The 16,866-nt window shown below is 43.4% G+C and overlaps 1 protein-coding gene across 1 annotated transcript in view; it reads right to left on the bottom strand.

The window, feature by feature from the left end:
- Positions 1–1,359: 1,359 nt before the first annotated feature.
- LOC145412843 (uncharacterized) overlaps positions 1,360–16,866 on the bottom strand; it is a 68,654-nt gene continuing 53,147 nt past the window's right edge. The window contains exons 7-11 of the mRNA XM_080282643.1: positions 14,251–14,379; positions 13,555–13,759; positions 11,986–12,176; positions 11,276–11,430; positions 1,360–1,846 (exon numbers count right to left, since the gene is read on the bottom strand). Of these exons, the coding sequence (XP_080138769.1) occupies positions 1,606–1,846; positions 11,276–11,430; positions 11,986–12,176; positions 13,555–13,759; positions 14,251–14,379 (921 nt within the window). The 3' untranslated portion in view covers positions 1,360–1,605. The remainder of the gene's footprint in view (positions 1,847–11,275; positions 11,431–11,985; positions 12,177–13,554; positions 13,760–14,250; positions 14,380–16,866) is intronic.

Raw genomic sequence — 16,866 nt, 5'->3', positions numbered from 1 at the left:
AATAACAATAATAATAATAATAAATGGTAAAAGAATATGCTACTTGTACTCATTACAGACTAATACATTTAACTAATAAATACTAACTAATACATTTGCATACATGTAAGTGGTTCATGCAAACATTTTTCCTTCATATAATACTACCGATAAATTTACTTCGCAGTAAATGTCAGGAGTACCGTATAATTTCTTGTACAAGCTACGAATACACAGACTACGTGAAAGATACAAAAAGAATTACAGAAAAAATATATCACCAAGCAGAGAGGTAGAAATACTATCAATAAAAAATAGAACATTGCAGTAAAAAAGGGCATATTACAATAAATAAAAGAATAGAACATGTTATTTGTGTGCAGTAATACGTTTTTTATATCAGTACCTTTTTACGTATCATGTTCCCTTCCTATCCCCCGAGAGGATGATGGTGGACTGCAGGAAAATGGAACTTCAGCCTGCAGTCCACCGGGTTCACGTCCAGATTAGTCAGGGGTTCCAACCACTACTAACTACTACCACTACTGCTATAGCATTAAAAAAAAAAAAAATCCATAAACATTCATTATCCTCTATAGTAATTTACCTCCAAAAACTCCCAATTCTTTTTTGATATACTGTACTGATAAACTTGTGTCACCATAATGCTCATATATAAAGCAATAGAAAAATCTATTTTAAACATTTCATTTTGTTTTTTCTAAAATTCTTGTATAAAACGTAAAAATTTTATCATCAAAATGTTACAGTCTTCGTGCTGCATCTGAAAATATTCGCACATAAGATACCGTATAGCTTCTATACTCTATAGCCATCAGGTAACTATTTTGTTAGGGAAGTATCATTGTGTGTGTGTGTGTTTGTGTGTGTGTGTGTGTGTGTGTGTGTGTGTGTGTGTGTGTGTAGTTAGCCCATATATTTATTCTACATTACCGTATATTAATTAGTTAAAAGGGAAAATAACTGACTGGGATGCCCTCTTAGCCTCTGGAAATCCAGCTAAAATATGTAGTAAGGAGAGACTAGCAAGGTTACTTTACATGGGTTACGTAAGCGCTTCTTACCCCTTACATCTCTACACAGCCTCGTATACACCCACACCAGTGCCTTGTACACTCTCCTTTACTGCTCTACACCCTCCTTACACCCATCTGCACACGTCCTACAGCAATATCTCCCTCTGTGATATGCTGTTGTGTCAGGGGTGGGTGGCGAAACACCTCTCTATCAGCTGCTTGTACGTCTTGATCTCCTGTAGACAACGTACACCTATCTACAGTCTCTACACATCCCTCCCCATCCTTTGCAGCTCTTTACACACCCCTGCAAACCTCTCCCCACCATCTACAACTCTCTACACACTCCTACAACGACACCTAAAATACTAGTTCCCTGTTACGCTGTCGTTCCGGGGGTGGGTTGCAAAATATCCATAAGCTGTTTGAACGCCTCCTACAGCACTTCCTTGCTACTGACAACACCTTTCTACAGCTATCTACACATCTTCAACCATCCTCTACACACACTTCTACAACAGCACGTCCTTTCTAATGACTACACCTTTCTACAGCTATCTACACATCTTCAACCATCCTCTACACACTTCTACAGCAGAATCTCCCTCTGTGTGATGCTGTCGTGGCGGGGGTGGGTGGCGAAGTATCTTTCTATTAGCTGCTTGAACGCCTCTATCTCCTGCAGCGCCTCTTTGCTGATCTCCGTCCTCAGGGTGGGCTGGGGGTTGGGGGCCTGGGGGTACGGGGCAAAGGGGGACGGCTGTTGCTGTTCCTGTTCCTCGTCACTGCTGTTCTCGCTGCACGATCCCGGGGCTGGAGTGCTGTTGTGCCTGGTGGGGAGTAACAGGTGGATTAAGAGCTGAGTGCATGATTAGGAGAGTTGACTGCATGATTAGGACAGCTGAGTGCATGAGATTTTGGAGAATTAAGTTCACGAAGTTTGGGGGAGTACTAAGCACTACAAGAGGCTGGATCAAAAACGAGAGATTGAGAAACCATGATAAAAAAAAAAAAATTAAAAGGAAAAAGGGAAAATATGGAAAATTATAAAACAGCACGTCCAGTGAAACGGGGCACACAATTCTTTATGCATCATTCAAATCTCTGACATCCCTCCAGTCCAAAACCAGACCATAATATTGAATATATTATATTCACATTTTTTCTTGGTAGACGAACAAAAATACCACCAGAATAGATGAATAAATAAATGAATAAAGGGGCGGGATTTAGCCTGTCAAGATAACATTCCTTCTGATAAGACTTGCGATATCATTACGACCTTTGCCATAAAACTGACACTCTTCATCAGGGAAAAACGCTCCCGCCTAAGGGTCGTGGGCGAGGTGGATCAGGAGGTTTCGCAGCACCGACTCCTTGGCCAGCCACTGGCTACCAAGATATTAGATGTGAAAACTTCAAACTCCTCTCCTGTTATTTAAAAAAAAAATAACAAAACCTTGGAATGTACCTTAATCTTCCAGGTTCCTCATAAATAATAATACTGTTTTTCGATTACCTCTACATTTATTTCTATTTGTTATTAGAAACTGTCAGGCATGCAAGAACTGATCTTGCTAGAGTCTTGAGTGTGTGGAGGAGTTTTGTTATTTAGGGGATTTGTTATGTGTTGGAAGTGGGGTTGGTGCCAGCTGTGTGGCTAGGCTAAGGAGTGGGTGGTGGTAGTTCTGGAACCTGTTGCCACTCCTAACAGTGAGAGGGCTCTCCCTCCATATTAAGGGATCTTTGCATGCGGCGTGTGTTAGAAGTGTAATGATGTATGGTAGTGAAGCCTAGGCGGTAAAGGAGGAGGATATTCGTAAGCACAAATGCACAGAAAAGACAATAACTAGATGGATGTGTAGTGCGTCCTTGAATGCAAGGCCTGGGGTCTAGGATTACGACTCAAGAGTAATTAGGATGGATGGGACTTGAATGCACTGGTGTTGTAATGTGGAGGGGTAGACCATGATTATTTGGGCATCTTGGGAGCATGAAGGATGACAGCTGGGTGCAGAAGGTCAGAAGTGTGAACGTCGGAGGTAGGGTTGCGAGAGGCAGACTGAAAAAGATCAGGGACGAAGTGTGACCTCAGGGAAAAGGGACTGAACAGGGAGACTGCCAGAAATCAAGCAGCACGGACTGCCTCCATTAGGTGACCAAAGCCGATACCGGTGCATGTAGATATGTAGGAGCCTTTATAAACGATACGATAATAGCAAAATATTCAATGTGCTAAAAAAAAAAAAAAAAAAAAAGAAAATACTGCTTCGAACTGGGACTGAAAATAGAGGAACACAGTGAAAAATAATGCAAATCTGTTTATGGTATGAGGGTCAGACAATGCTTGGTAATGCTGTGTTGTGGGAGAGGGCTGAATGGATGAGCGATGAGGGGGCAGTAGGTGAGTGAGTGAGGTGGGAGCAGTAAATGAGAGTGGGTAGTGAGTGACGAGGGGGGAGTAAGTGAGAGTGAGTGAGTGAGGAAGGGTTAGTAAGTGAGAGTGAGTGAGGAGGGAGAGGTAAGTGAGAGTTGGTGAGTCAGGAGGGGGCTGTGACAGTGAGTGAATGAGTAAGCATGTGAGAAGGGAGGGTGGGATAGTGAGGGTGGTGTCAATATAATCAGTGACTGTGTGATGGGAGAGACGGTAAAAGACAAAGAGGAATATATATATATATATATATATATATATATATATATATATATATACATACTTCGCAAAAGTAGATGAGACCTACCCCCGTTTCCCCCCCGAAGTCAGTAGGTCTCATTAAAAATTGCGTGAAAATTTCTATAGCTAAATTATGCCATTTCTGATGGTATCTGGCAACTCATATATGCCCCGCGTGTTGAGTCCTACAAACTGTGGAGCTCAGTGTGCCCTGCAGGGTTGCCAGGTCTACAGAAATTTCTGTATTTCTACAGATTTTTGGAAGGATCTACAGAAATACAGAACTTTGTGCTTAATCTACAGATATTTTGATATAGTACAGAAATTCTCAAGAAATTCTACAAGCAATATGGAAAGGAATTCAATTTACAAATACCATAGAGAAATTTAGCATTGGGCAAGAGGACAGTCCTGAAAGAAAGCGTATTGTATACAGTCGTTAACCCTTGAAACGTAAAGTTTTCTATGAAATATTGTATTTTCTTTAATTTCAAATCATGTCGCTTAAGCTATATTAGACTAGTACTTGCAGTATAACAATTAATATACTTATAAACTGCTTAATCTGTGAACTAATACGAAAATTTCAATATTAAATATATACATTTTTCTACTATCGAATGCGCCGGTGTACTGCCATTTTTGTTTACATTCTGAGGGAGTCAGAAGCAGGTATGTTAGAGTTAGTTTCGGAAGTTTGGAGATATTTGGAATATATTAGTGGTGTTAGCGACTGTTCCTACGGTTATCTAATATAACAAGGTTATAGTTATTTGGCCTAGAAAGTTATGAGCAAAACGAAAAGTGAAAAAGGGGCTCGCTCTTTTAGCCCTTGTTTTCAGTATAAGTTTTCAGTTAGGTTCGTGTCTAACTTGACCCATAGTAACTGTGTGTTAACCCGCATTTTATGAATTTGAAATATGAAAATTCATACCATATTCTTAATAAAACTATTAATCTTAGGTTATTCGTATGGAATTAATCATATTTTTTTCTTTTAAATAAAGGCACAGATAACTCCTAAGACATATTTGCATACCTTTTGTCAATATATGCGTGAAATTGTGATCTACAGAATTTTTTTCAAATCTCAAGAAATTTTATGGATGATTCTACAGATATTTTAGGGCCAGCACCTGGCAACACTGGTGCCCTGCCCTCAGGCACACCCTGACCCTGATTTTTCTGTCTCGCATTGCTGTCGCCCCTCCATGGTTCCAGTGGTGCAAGATGGTTGGCAAGCAGTGTTCTGATGTTGAGAAAGCAAGGATTTTGACTCTGAGAGAGGAAAATGTGAGCATAAGGGAGATTTGTCGGCGTACTGGCCGGAGTAAAGCAACCGTAATGCGTCTGCTTGCTGCGGCTCGTGACTTGCCTCCCACCACCATCCCCCAGTTTAAGAAACGCACTGGACGCCGAAGGAAGACCACCCTGCTAACAGACAGACTCCTGAAGCTAGCTGTGACTAGGAACCCACGTCTGACTGCACAAGAATTGAAATCAATGCATCCCCAGCTTCTCCAGGACGTCGCTATCAGAACCATTCAACACCGCCTAAAACACCACCTGGGCATTCCATCACACGTTGCAGCTCGCAAGCCTCTCTTTACTGATAATATGCGACACAAACGCCTTCGTTTTGCAAGGCAACACAAGGACTGGACTACAGAGCAGTGGCGAAAAGTCCTGTTTAGTGATGAAAGCAGTTTTCAGATCATCACAACACACCGAACACGTGTCAGGAGGCCAGTGCAGAGGAACAGGTACGACCCTCGCTACACTCTCAAGACAGTTAAACACATTGTTTCAGTGATGGTGTGGGGGTGTTTTAGTGGGTGTAAGGGGGCTGGTTCAATTTATTTCCTACCAAAACATGTCACCATGAATGCAGAACGCTATGAAAAAGTTCTGCATGATCTGATGCTGCCTGTTTATGATGAACATGATGTCAGTGTGTTCATGCATGATGGAGCTCCCTGCCACACCGCTAAACGAGTGGGTAGATTTTTACTGAATAATGATGTTGAAGTGATGAGTTGGCCTGGGAATAGCCCAGACCTCAACCCAATTGAAAATGCGTGGAAAGTGATGAAATACAAAGTGCGTGAAAAGCAGGTGTCCTCCCTACCTCGCCTCATGGAGGTGATACGCGAAGTGTGGGACACACAGATGGACCTAGAATATTTTCAATCACTCGCCGACAGCATGCCAAAGAGAATGAAGGATGTGCTGAAGGCAAAGGGAGAAATGACAGCCTATTACGGTGAGTTTTTGTTTGGTTTGCCTTTTATTTCTATTTTTTATTAATATTTTTTGTCAGGCTGCAGGCATTTTAAAGGGCTAATTCAAGTAGGTCTCATCTACTTCTGTGCCCACTATATATATTTATATATATATATATGGCCCAGCGAGTAGTCCACGGCCACTTGCTTGGCCGTATTTGGTTTTGGTAGCACCCTTGTAACGGGGCGTCGTTGAATACGGACAAGCGAGTGGGGTGTCCTGCGACATGGCATCCCTGCCTGCCTCCCGCCAACCCACACCAGACCTCCATCCCGCTCACTGTACGCCGGGTATGAGGAGGTTTGTGTGCTCTTCTGTCCTCTACATATCGTCAATTCCCGTCCCTTGCCATACTGTGATAATTCATGGATATTACCATGGTTGTTAATACTCTACTCCCAGACGAGAAGATAGCTCAGATCATCGCTCTGCATAAAGTATATGTCGCCACCAAGGATAATGCCAATGCTGTTGGCGTAAATCAGAGGACTGTGAGATGCTGGGTACAACGATCCAAAGATGGCAGCAGCAAGGACATACCCACGCATCCTCCCTGGGGCCGTATGGCTAAGATTTCCCCCCAGACCCTTTCTGTGATGAAGAGGGATATTGAAAGTAACCCAGGATTGACGGCACGCATGCTAAAGCAAGCAAACCCCATTCTGCTTGGCCATGTTAGTGAGAGAACAGTCCGACGCTGTATCCATGACACTCTTGGCTTCAACACCTGCGCACCTCGTATGTATCTATAAACAGAGAGAGAAAACAAAGTAAAGGGAAAGGAAGGTGGGGTAACTTTAACATTCCACTCAGCCTCACACAATCAATACCCAATCTGGCCTCCGCACAATATACCAAGGTCAACACAGAGGCCTTGAATCATGCTGCTGCTATTGATGAACAGCCACTGACACGCATCACAAATGTCACACGCAATGCCTACCACCACCATTATCATCACTAGCACTATTTCCACCACGACCAAAGATGATTCTACATCAGCCGATACCGCCAACCTCCTGCTACATTTATCTACCACCATTACCACATTATACCACCAACCAACACAATATCACTATCTACCACTATCACCATCATATTTTACCACCAACCAATACAATAACCACCCTACCACCATCTACCATTACCGCCACCTACCATCACTACCACAAGCAGACCATTACGTCAAGGACGCTATTCCACAGGGATGCCATTTACTGATACCGTCAATGCCATCTAATTCGCCATACTGCTGCTGTAATAATAATAATAATAATAATTATAATATATATATATATATATATATATATATATATATATATATAAAACAGAGAGAGAGAGAGAGAGAATGAGAATTAACTTTCTTCCTCGCCCCTACTCTGAACCCTAACACCGCCTTAAATCCCTCTGATCATGGAATCGCAAGGCACCCAATCAGTTTAGATCAGAGGGTCGGCTGTTGTATAATCTAACAAACAGGTGGACGGACAGACAGATGACAGTCAGACAAACCAGGAGACCAAAGGCAGACCTTAGGGCCTACAAGAGTATGACAGATATACAAAAAGCAGATATACAATACAAAAGCAGATAAGCGACTGGTGAGACACAATGACACACATAAATGAAGATATTTAAAAATCTAGATCACAAAAAGGAGAGGAATACACGCTTGAACAGGGTAGACAGAGACAGACGAACAGATGAGACAGACGAAGATGAAGCATACATAAACGAGAAACAGACGACAGACATGTTGAACGTGTGGTGTTGGTGTGATAAAGAGGTGTGGTGGTTGAGTTGTTGTGGTGATATAGGAAAGAGGTAGTGTGGTGGTGTTATGGTAGGGTGCTGTGGTGTGGAATCTGTGGTAAGGCTGGTGTGGAATATGGTGTTGGGGTGGCTGAGGTGTTTTGTGGGTGCTGCGGTGATGGTATGGTAGTCTAGTTAAGGGATGTTTTGCTAGGGTGGTTGTTGTGGCGTGGAGCTATGATGGGGCTGCTGTGGTATTACTGTATTGCTCGTGGTGTTAGTGTGGCGCAAAAACGTGATTATAACTTTCACACGAATTTCCCAGTGGCGTAGGAACACACGGGGTTAATGAACATGTCCCATATATCCGTGCCAACGCCTGAGAAAGAGTAACTTGCAAAACCACAAATGACGAGAGATATCAATGGCCATACACCACTCACGATCTTCAGCACGGGTTGGACAGGGAAGAGGATACCAATAAATTACTGGAAACGGGAGAGAGAAATGAATCGAGAAACACTGGACACATGAGGAGGCAGCAAAATAGAAAACTAGAGTTGGTGAATGGACAGATACATAAACAGATAGTGTAACAGAGGGTGAGTCAGTGGCATGAGGGCTCGAGTGAATTAATAATGTATTCTGGGTCACCTGAATCATCCTGCACGAGAGGTAAGGGGAGAAATTAAGGCCTTTGATGGTACACGTGAAGGAAGATGAATATAAACCACCTCTCTCTCTCTCTCTCTCTCCCTCAGGTGAACGGGATCAGCTAATACTCTCCCCCTCCTACTCTAAGATAATGTTCAGTTATGAGAGGCTTGGTAACACTTGTCTTATCAGCTGTTGGCAACACTGATAAGGGTGATACAGCAGCTCTACCACCACAGTTACCACCACTGCCACAATGACCCCTGCCACCATTACAACACCATTGCATTTACTACCACCACTACAATACCACAGTTACTAAAATTACTACTACCACAATTAACCACCACTACAGTTACTATCACCACCTCTATCACCATTCCAGCTCCACAATTACTACCACCACTACGACCACAAATACCATTACAGTTACTACCACCATCACCATTGCAACACCACCACAATTACCACCACCACAATTACCACATTACCATCACCACAATGGCCACCTTCACCCTCATCGAACCTCCATTAAGAGTAAGATATTACGGGCAGTGAAGTGATTACAAAACACGAGTACTGTAAATTTCTTTATACTGTATTTGGGGTACAGTTCTTGGCTTTACTAGGGGGTTTCCTTGGCTGAATAAAATCGTCTGGAGACAGCAAGAATAAGATGCCTAAGTAAGGATCTCCCTTCTAAGGCGTTCAACAAGCATACTATTACACACACACACACACACACACACACACACACACACACACACACACACACACGAGAGAGAGAGAGAGAGAGAGAGAGAGAGAGAGAGATAGCAGGCATAAAAAGATACAGGCACAATTAAACACTGACATATACACGCTGGGAGAGAGATACAGTGCGGGATTAGAACAAGCGAGACAGGCAGACAGACAAAAAGACAAGCAGACAGGGAGACATCGAATCAGGCAAGTCAATGAAGCCGGGTTCTGTTTGCGTCTGTCCGTGGCGTGGTGTTGTAGGGTACAGGTATTGACCCAGGCTGTTGGTCCTGGTGTTTTGTTGGTGCTGATGTGGTGTTTGTCTTGGTGTGGTGTTGGTTTTGTTATGTTGGAGTGTGGTGGTGGAGGGGTATAATGGTGTAACAGTGCTATAGTAGAGGGTGTTTGTGATGGAGGTCTTAGTGTGATGTGCTATGGTGTTAGAGTGGTGTTGTGAAGTGTGGTATTATGTATAGTGGTGTGACATGTGGTATGATGTGGTGTTGTGTCTGTGTAGTACGATGTGTAGTGATGGTGTTATGGCGTGTGGCGTGGTACTGCGTGACCTGACAGACTCCAGAGACTGTTACCAGGGTCATGACAGTGGCATGGCAAGGAGGAGCGGGAGGGGGGGAATTGAGGAGAGGGAGAAGGGGAGGGGGAAGGGAAAAGGGGCTGGGTAGTGGGAAGAAAGGAATGGGAAGGGAGAGAAGGAGGGGTGAGGGGGTTGGAGTGGAGGAGGGGACGGGAAAAAGGAACACAGAGTAGAGGTGAGGGCGTGGGAATGAGGGGAATAGAGGGAGAGGGCGAATATCGGGAGAAACAAGAGGAATGAAGAGGAATGATAGGAAAAGGGAGAGAACACAGGGAAGAGAGAGAGAGGCAGCTGGCAGACGACACAGCTGGCCGTGAACTGGTCTCTTCTGGTTTCAGGCCGCCACATCCACGTCACTCCCTACCGCCCAGAGATCGATCCCACTCACGCTCACGGTCGTATTTCCTGTCTGAACTAGGCTCCTTAGCGCTTTTTCCTTACCAGTTTATTTCCGCAGATGCCTGGTTAACCCCTTCAGTCCGCGTACATCATTTTTCCACTTCACTCTTGCTGCCTCCAGACAATTATATTATTCTTCGGAGATTATTTGTGCTTCTAAAGTTAGAGACAGTGTGTTTCAACCAATCCTCACCCTGATGCCCCTTCTCTAGCTGAATAAAGTTGTCTGAAGGTAGCAAGAACAGAAAATGCGTCCTACCCGGATCAATAATTATACAGTATTCTTGTACGCAATTTCTGCAGTGTACGTCGGTAATAATAACGCAAAAATATCACGCTGGAAAATACTGAGGTGCATTAAGGATATTGTGAGGTTAGGAGGGAGATACAAAGATGGGGAGAGTGATGCAAAGGAGGTGGAAGAGAAGAGGAAGAAGAGAGAGAGAGAGAGCAAAAAAGAGGAGATTCACTATACTTGGATCGGTATAGTGTGATTAGGAGGGAGAGAAAGAGAAGATGGGGAGTGATGGCGGAATGGAGAGAGAGAGAGAGAGAGAGTGGAGGGTGAACGTGGAGTGAGAAGGAGGGGGTACAAAGATAGAGAGGAGATGGAAAAGAATGAAGTGGGAAGTGAAAGCAGAGAAGAAAGGAGGAAAAAGAATGGGGGAAAATGGAAGAAGGAAAAAAGACGAGGGAAGAGAAAGGATGAGGAGAGGAGAAAGAAGGAAAGAGAAAGGAGGAGGAGTGGGGAAAGTGGAAAAAAGAAAGAGGGAAGAGAGAGGAGAGGAGAGGAGGGAGGAGGAAAAAAAGAGGAGGAAGAAGGAGGAAAAAATAAGTGAAGAAGAATGAAAAATAAAGGAAAAGAAACAAAAATGAAGGTAATATTCCTTATCATCTATGTGGTGGGGTCAGAAGGGGGATAAAAACAGGATGGGGAGAGAAGAGGAGAAAGAAGGAAAAAGAGAAGAAGAAGAGAAAGAAAGAGAGAAGTTTGGGAGCCTCATAAACTCACGAAGAGTGCGATGGGAAGCGTATGGACTGGAGGGGGAGGGGAGAGGAAGAAGGTAAAGAATGAAGAGGAGGAGGAGGAGAGAGAAAAGAGGAAGAAAGAAAACAAAGAAGAGAAGGAGGAGAGAAATGAGGAGGGAGGGGCTCTATACTCACGATCGGTGTGGCGGGGTGAGAGGTCGGTGTGGGGGGCTGGGGTGGGTGTGAGGCGCCAGGCTCTCTGTGCTCTTGTGCCGCCTAGACACCCGCAGTTTCAGGTCCAGGAAGTGTAGTGGGTTGCGCCCTCTCAGTTTACCATCCCGGCCACCAACCTGTAGGCGGAAGGGGGGCGGGGATGAGGTGGGAGTCAGATGGAGGGGGGGGAGGGAGGGAAGAAGGGTCTAGTAAAAGGAAATGGAAGAAGTGAGGGGTGATGGACAAGAAGGAGACGAGGGGAGACAAAAGAAGGGAAGAAAAGGAGAGTAAAGGGGTACTAAATGAAGGGTGAAAGACAACGGGGGATGGAGGGTACTGGGGTATTGTGGGTCTGTTCGAGGGATGGGATTGGGGAGAGACAAGGCAAGGGGGAGGGGGGAGCGATAGAATGGCTCGTGAAAGGACACTATAGAGCAAGGTCATGATTCTCTGGACCTTGGGATATTGCGTACTAGTGACAAGGAAAGGGAAAGGAGCAGTGAACCAAGTGGGACGGAGGGCGAGACAAGACGAAAGAGAAGGGTGTATCATATCACACATTATTAAGAGTACCAAACATTATGGAAAACTCAACATGTACCAAATAAACCAAGATAATCAGTGCCATTCGTAGTAGGCGTCTAAAATTATGATAAAAATTTACGTCTTAGTTCAATTTCCCGAAGTCTGACCTTAAAACCAAAAATTTTCTCTGGTGACTTCTTCTCTGACTTCTCGCTGGAGGACACAACGATGGACGGGAGGGAGGTTAGGGAGCCCATTAGGGAGCCGCCGTGAGAGCTCTTGAGTAAGGGCCGCTCCTCCGCCCCGCATTCCAGAGGCAGACCGCCCAAACCACCCTCAAGTCCCTGGTCCACCCCGCCTGCAGAGGAAAATATAGCGTCAGAGAAAACGAACTCCTGAGAATGCATTATGGGATAACTAGAAAAAAAATTCTTCCCTTCAGTCGCGTCATCGTTCTTCGGTACTGCGGCTGCTAGCGAGGGTAAATATAAATATAATGTAAAACAAAAGGATATCAGGGACAATTAAAAATAAAGCGAATTCACTTTAGAATATTAAGGGGTAACTTAGAGGATGAGATGGAGGGATGGAGTGGAGAGGTATATGAGAGAGGGGAGTGTGAGCTGGTAGCAAGGCAATGAAGTGGCACTAGACAGGGCGACGTGGAGGCGAATTTGATTGTGGCCATCCCTTATGGGACTGAGGCGTCTGGCAATAGACAGATAAATAGAAGAAAATTTGTCAGAAAAAACGAACCAGCGTCAATGAATTTAGCTTAGAGGTAACAATCTTAGGTCTTTGGTGGAAAAGTTCCTGGAGAAGGGAAAGAAGTTGTATGCAGCCTCCATGGATGTGGAGAAAGCATGACACTAACAACGTACCTGGTAACTAGATTCATTTATGCGAAAGACAAAATTAACGCAAGTAATGCACGCATCTGCAGCCTCCACTTCGACCCCGATGCGTATGAATCTAAAATACGAGCTCTTAGGACTATCCCACGCTCTGAAATACGCTTCAAAGAAGGTGCCCTACCAATGTGGCCAATGAGTGGTTAAGTTTGGAGCACACACACACACACACACACACACACACACACACACACACACACACACACACACAGTCCTAGTGCCATCTACCCACAATCTTACATATACACAAGGAATGGCCTTCAAACAGATAAGACAGGCTGTGAAGGACACACTGCCAAAATCGAAAAAAAAAAAATTATTATTCTTATTATTAGTTATTATTCTTTATTAATATTATTATTATTGTTGTTGGTTATTATTATTAATTATTATTATTATTATTATCATCACGATCCACGAACCCTCCTAAAGAGAAGTTTCAAGCTTCGTCTGGTTTATATTAAGTTGCCCCTATTTCACTATGACACTAGGACAATGCAAATCCTCTGGAAAAAACATAAAAAATCGACAATCCATTTATCTCGACTACAGCTCTCGTTTTCAAAATTTCTCCCCCTCCCCCCAAAAAAAAATCCCTTCCCTCCTCAGTTATAGGCTACATAGGTCCTCAGTGAGATGCAGTTCCTGATTACCTTGGGTATTCGATAGCAATACACCTGTAATTTTTTGCTCCCTCTAAAGTATCATAATGGTAGTAATAATAATAATGATGATGAAGAAGATTGATGATGATGATGATCACGATGAAGGGGAAGAAGCTTATTATATGAAGACGAGGAAGAAAATACAACACAAAAATTCTACCAAGGTCCTTGATGAGATGCAGCTCCTGATTGCGCCTGTTCTCGAGATCCTGCAGTGTGCGCTCTGTGTCTTGCGCACTCTCCCGTAGCTGTGAGTCCAGGCAGGAGAGACGTCTGCGCAGAGCCTCCAGCTGAGCAGACACGTCACCCTCCTCGCGCTGCTTCTGCTTCTTCTTGGCAGACTGTTGACGCTCCAGGGTGGCCATCTGAGGGTCAAAATAATAATACTGTATAACAATGTTTTCATCATCATCACCACCATCACCATCACCCAATCCTTTTTTACGCCATCAAGACAACAGAAGCCCCTCGGTTAGACTAAAAGTCCTGACCTTTACGGCGATGACCAGCCACATTTGTCCCTGAGTGGCATTCTGTGAGCAATAAACTAGAAAAACTCCTAAGATATAAACCCCTACAGACTCAATCCGGTTGCAGCGCCTAACCCAACAGACCACCAGGCGTCATTTGCTTATACTGTTACTACCATATATATATATATATATATATATATATATATATATATATATATATATATATATATATATATATATATATATATTGGAAATGTACCATAAATAGTCATACTGTACTGTACAGCAAATTAATATATAAACTGACTAAAGAGCAATCAATACATCAACTGAATATAAACAAAATTGTTATATAAACTGAATGTCAAAAGGTTCTCGCTGACCTTAATGGCAGTTGAGTTCTTCCTCTGCCGAAGTATAACCGCCCTCCGGAGTGCTGACTGCTGGGCCTGGTGCTGAGCGCGGTGATACTCGTTCACCACCTCCCCCGCAGTCACCACCCACGCACCAGCCTAGAACATAGAGGTAGGAGTAGGGTAGAGTCGGCGGGAGAAGGCTCCGGTGAAGCCAGAGAACTGTCAAACGGCCATATTGATTACGGGGTCACGGCAACACCTACCTGACTTGAAGATTGCTGTGCACTCCTCACCTCTATGGCTGTGCCCATAGAGGTAAGAGTCCTAATCCTACCTCCGTGGGTGTGGCCATGAGATTATTAAGCCTTTAATACCTCCAGCTGTGTCCACCTGGTATTCCTCAGAGAGAATGCCAGATACAGAGTAGACTTCATTCTACCTCTGGTAACCAGAGTCTGGTTTTAGTTGTAGCTCAGCTGTGGGTGTGAGACGTTCTGTCCTAAGTTGTATCTCACCGTCAAATAACCTAAGTCTCCAAAAATGCCCACCACCTGTGCCGCATTTGGGTGTAAAGAAAGAGGAGATAAGAAATCTGACCCATCCATTACATTTCACCGGTGAGTATCTTTAGAGTGAATTATAGTTTGTAGGTGTACATTATGTATATGACTGGAGTTAGTAGAATCAAGCTGAATATTATAAAGAATAATAGATATAAACTTTTTTCATAATGTGCTGATGTATATTATTTTAAATCATCTATCTGTCTTCCATCCTTCACTTTACCATATATTCTTAAATGCTTCCTTATTTTTCATTAACTACTTTCTTTTCTCCCTCCATTCATAACCTACTTTCTTCCTCATTCCTTCTTTCCTTCATTATTTCCTTCTTTCCATCCTTCTTGCATTCATTCTTCCCTCCCATTCTTCAATTTTTTCCTTATTCGTTCGTTCCACTTGTGTTAGACAGTAATATATACTGTAGATACAGTTTTATGTATTTTTAGGGTAGGGGCATATGAGAAAATCATACAAGTGGTTCAAAGACATAAATCAGGGAGATAATAGATCATTAAAATTACAGAACTGGGAAAGAACAAGAAACAACATATCTACAAACTAAACACTGTTTATGACAGGTTTCCGAAGGAGCCAGCCAGGAGACAGCAGTGGGTAATAGCTCTACGACGAGAAAATTATACACCTGGTGTGGGAGCTTGTCTCTGCTCTAAGCATTTCAAGCCAGAAGAATTTGATAGGACGTCCCTATCGTGCGTGAGATTACGTGATAATGCAGTTCCAAGCATCTTTGAAGCGTTTCCAGCCGATCTACAGAAAAAGGACAAACCTAGGACGCCCCCTAAACTTCGTATTTCAAGTGACAAGACAACATCCGAGGCTGCAAATGATGTCCAAAATGCACAAGAAAATCTAGAAAACTATTCCAGTGATGCTCTTATACAAGGTTTAAAGAGGAAAGTAGAGGACAACCAAGAAAAACTAGTGAAATCACGAAAAAATATTAAAAAGCTGCATCAAAAATCACGACGATTAAAGAAGAAAAACGCAGATTTGTTTTCAATAATCAGTGCACTAAAAGAGGAGCAGTTATTAAGTGAACAAAGTTTGTCTGTGTTAGAAGCATGTGCTGGTGGGATAGCTGATCTTGTTAAACGACAGATAGCCACAAACACAGGTAAGCAACTACTCCTACCTCTATGGCCCAGATGGAGAAAATACAAACACACACACACACGTTCACTATCTTACCAGCAGTCACCATCCACGCAGCAAATTACAATATCCGCCACCATTAATAGATACATACATACATACATAATACTGTAGGTCACCACCTCACCAATCCTTGATCACCACAAGACACCACACATCAGTAAAAATAAATATCATGAAATTATCAGCATATCATACACAGGAAATAACCATAAATGAAATGACGTTTTTTTTTTTTTTTTTTTTTTTTACGTGTCCGACTCTAGGCAAAGGCTTCACGGCCTATTTCTCGGGGGCAGTGACCTATCCCAGGGTCCAGTAGTCCTCCTACACCTCCACATGTTACCACTTCGGCGCTAACACCCACCGTCCCTACAGAATACATGCTAGGGCTGTCTCATACAGGACTGGTGTATTGGTTATAGCTGGGGTATTTTTCCATGTCGGCGGGTCATCTGGTAGATCAGGAAAGTCTGCTTTTTAGGAAATCCAAATCCTTAAACTGTTCCTGCCCCAGCCGGGATTCGATCCTGGGTCCATTAGGACTGCAGGCCGCCTCTCTACCGATTCAACCACCGCCTCCCACGAAGTTTCATGTTCTTATACCTTCTTTATCCTAACTTGACCTAAAAGCGCTATCTTCATCGTCAGCGCCGAGTTGTAACAATTTCATGTTCCTATACCCTTTTTATCCTAACTTGACCTAAAAGCGCTATCTTCATCGTCAGCGCCGAGTTGTAACAATTAACACTAGAATACGATGTTTGCCACAAAGAAGTGCTATGGAAAGGACGTAGAGCCGTGGTATGATTTTTCACTCTGCCTCCGAACCAAGTGAAATAAGGTGCAAAGGGACACAAATCTGGGCCGTTAGAGAGAGAGAGAAAAAAAAATAGTAACTCCCAGC

The sequence above is a fragment of the Coenobita brevimanus genome, chromosome 94 (assembly GCF_032717465.1).
Source record: "Coenobita brevimanus isolate Jiangsu-jjx chromosome 94, ASM3271746v2, whole genome shotgun sequence".
In the NCBI taxonomy this organism is placed as follows: Eukaryota; Metazoa; Arthropoda; class Malacostraca; order Decapoda; family Coenobitidae; genus Coenobita; species Coenobita brevimanus.
Note: the sequence above shows the minus strand (reverse complement) of the source record. Positions and strands in the feature narration are given on the sequence as shown.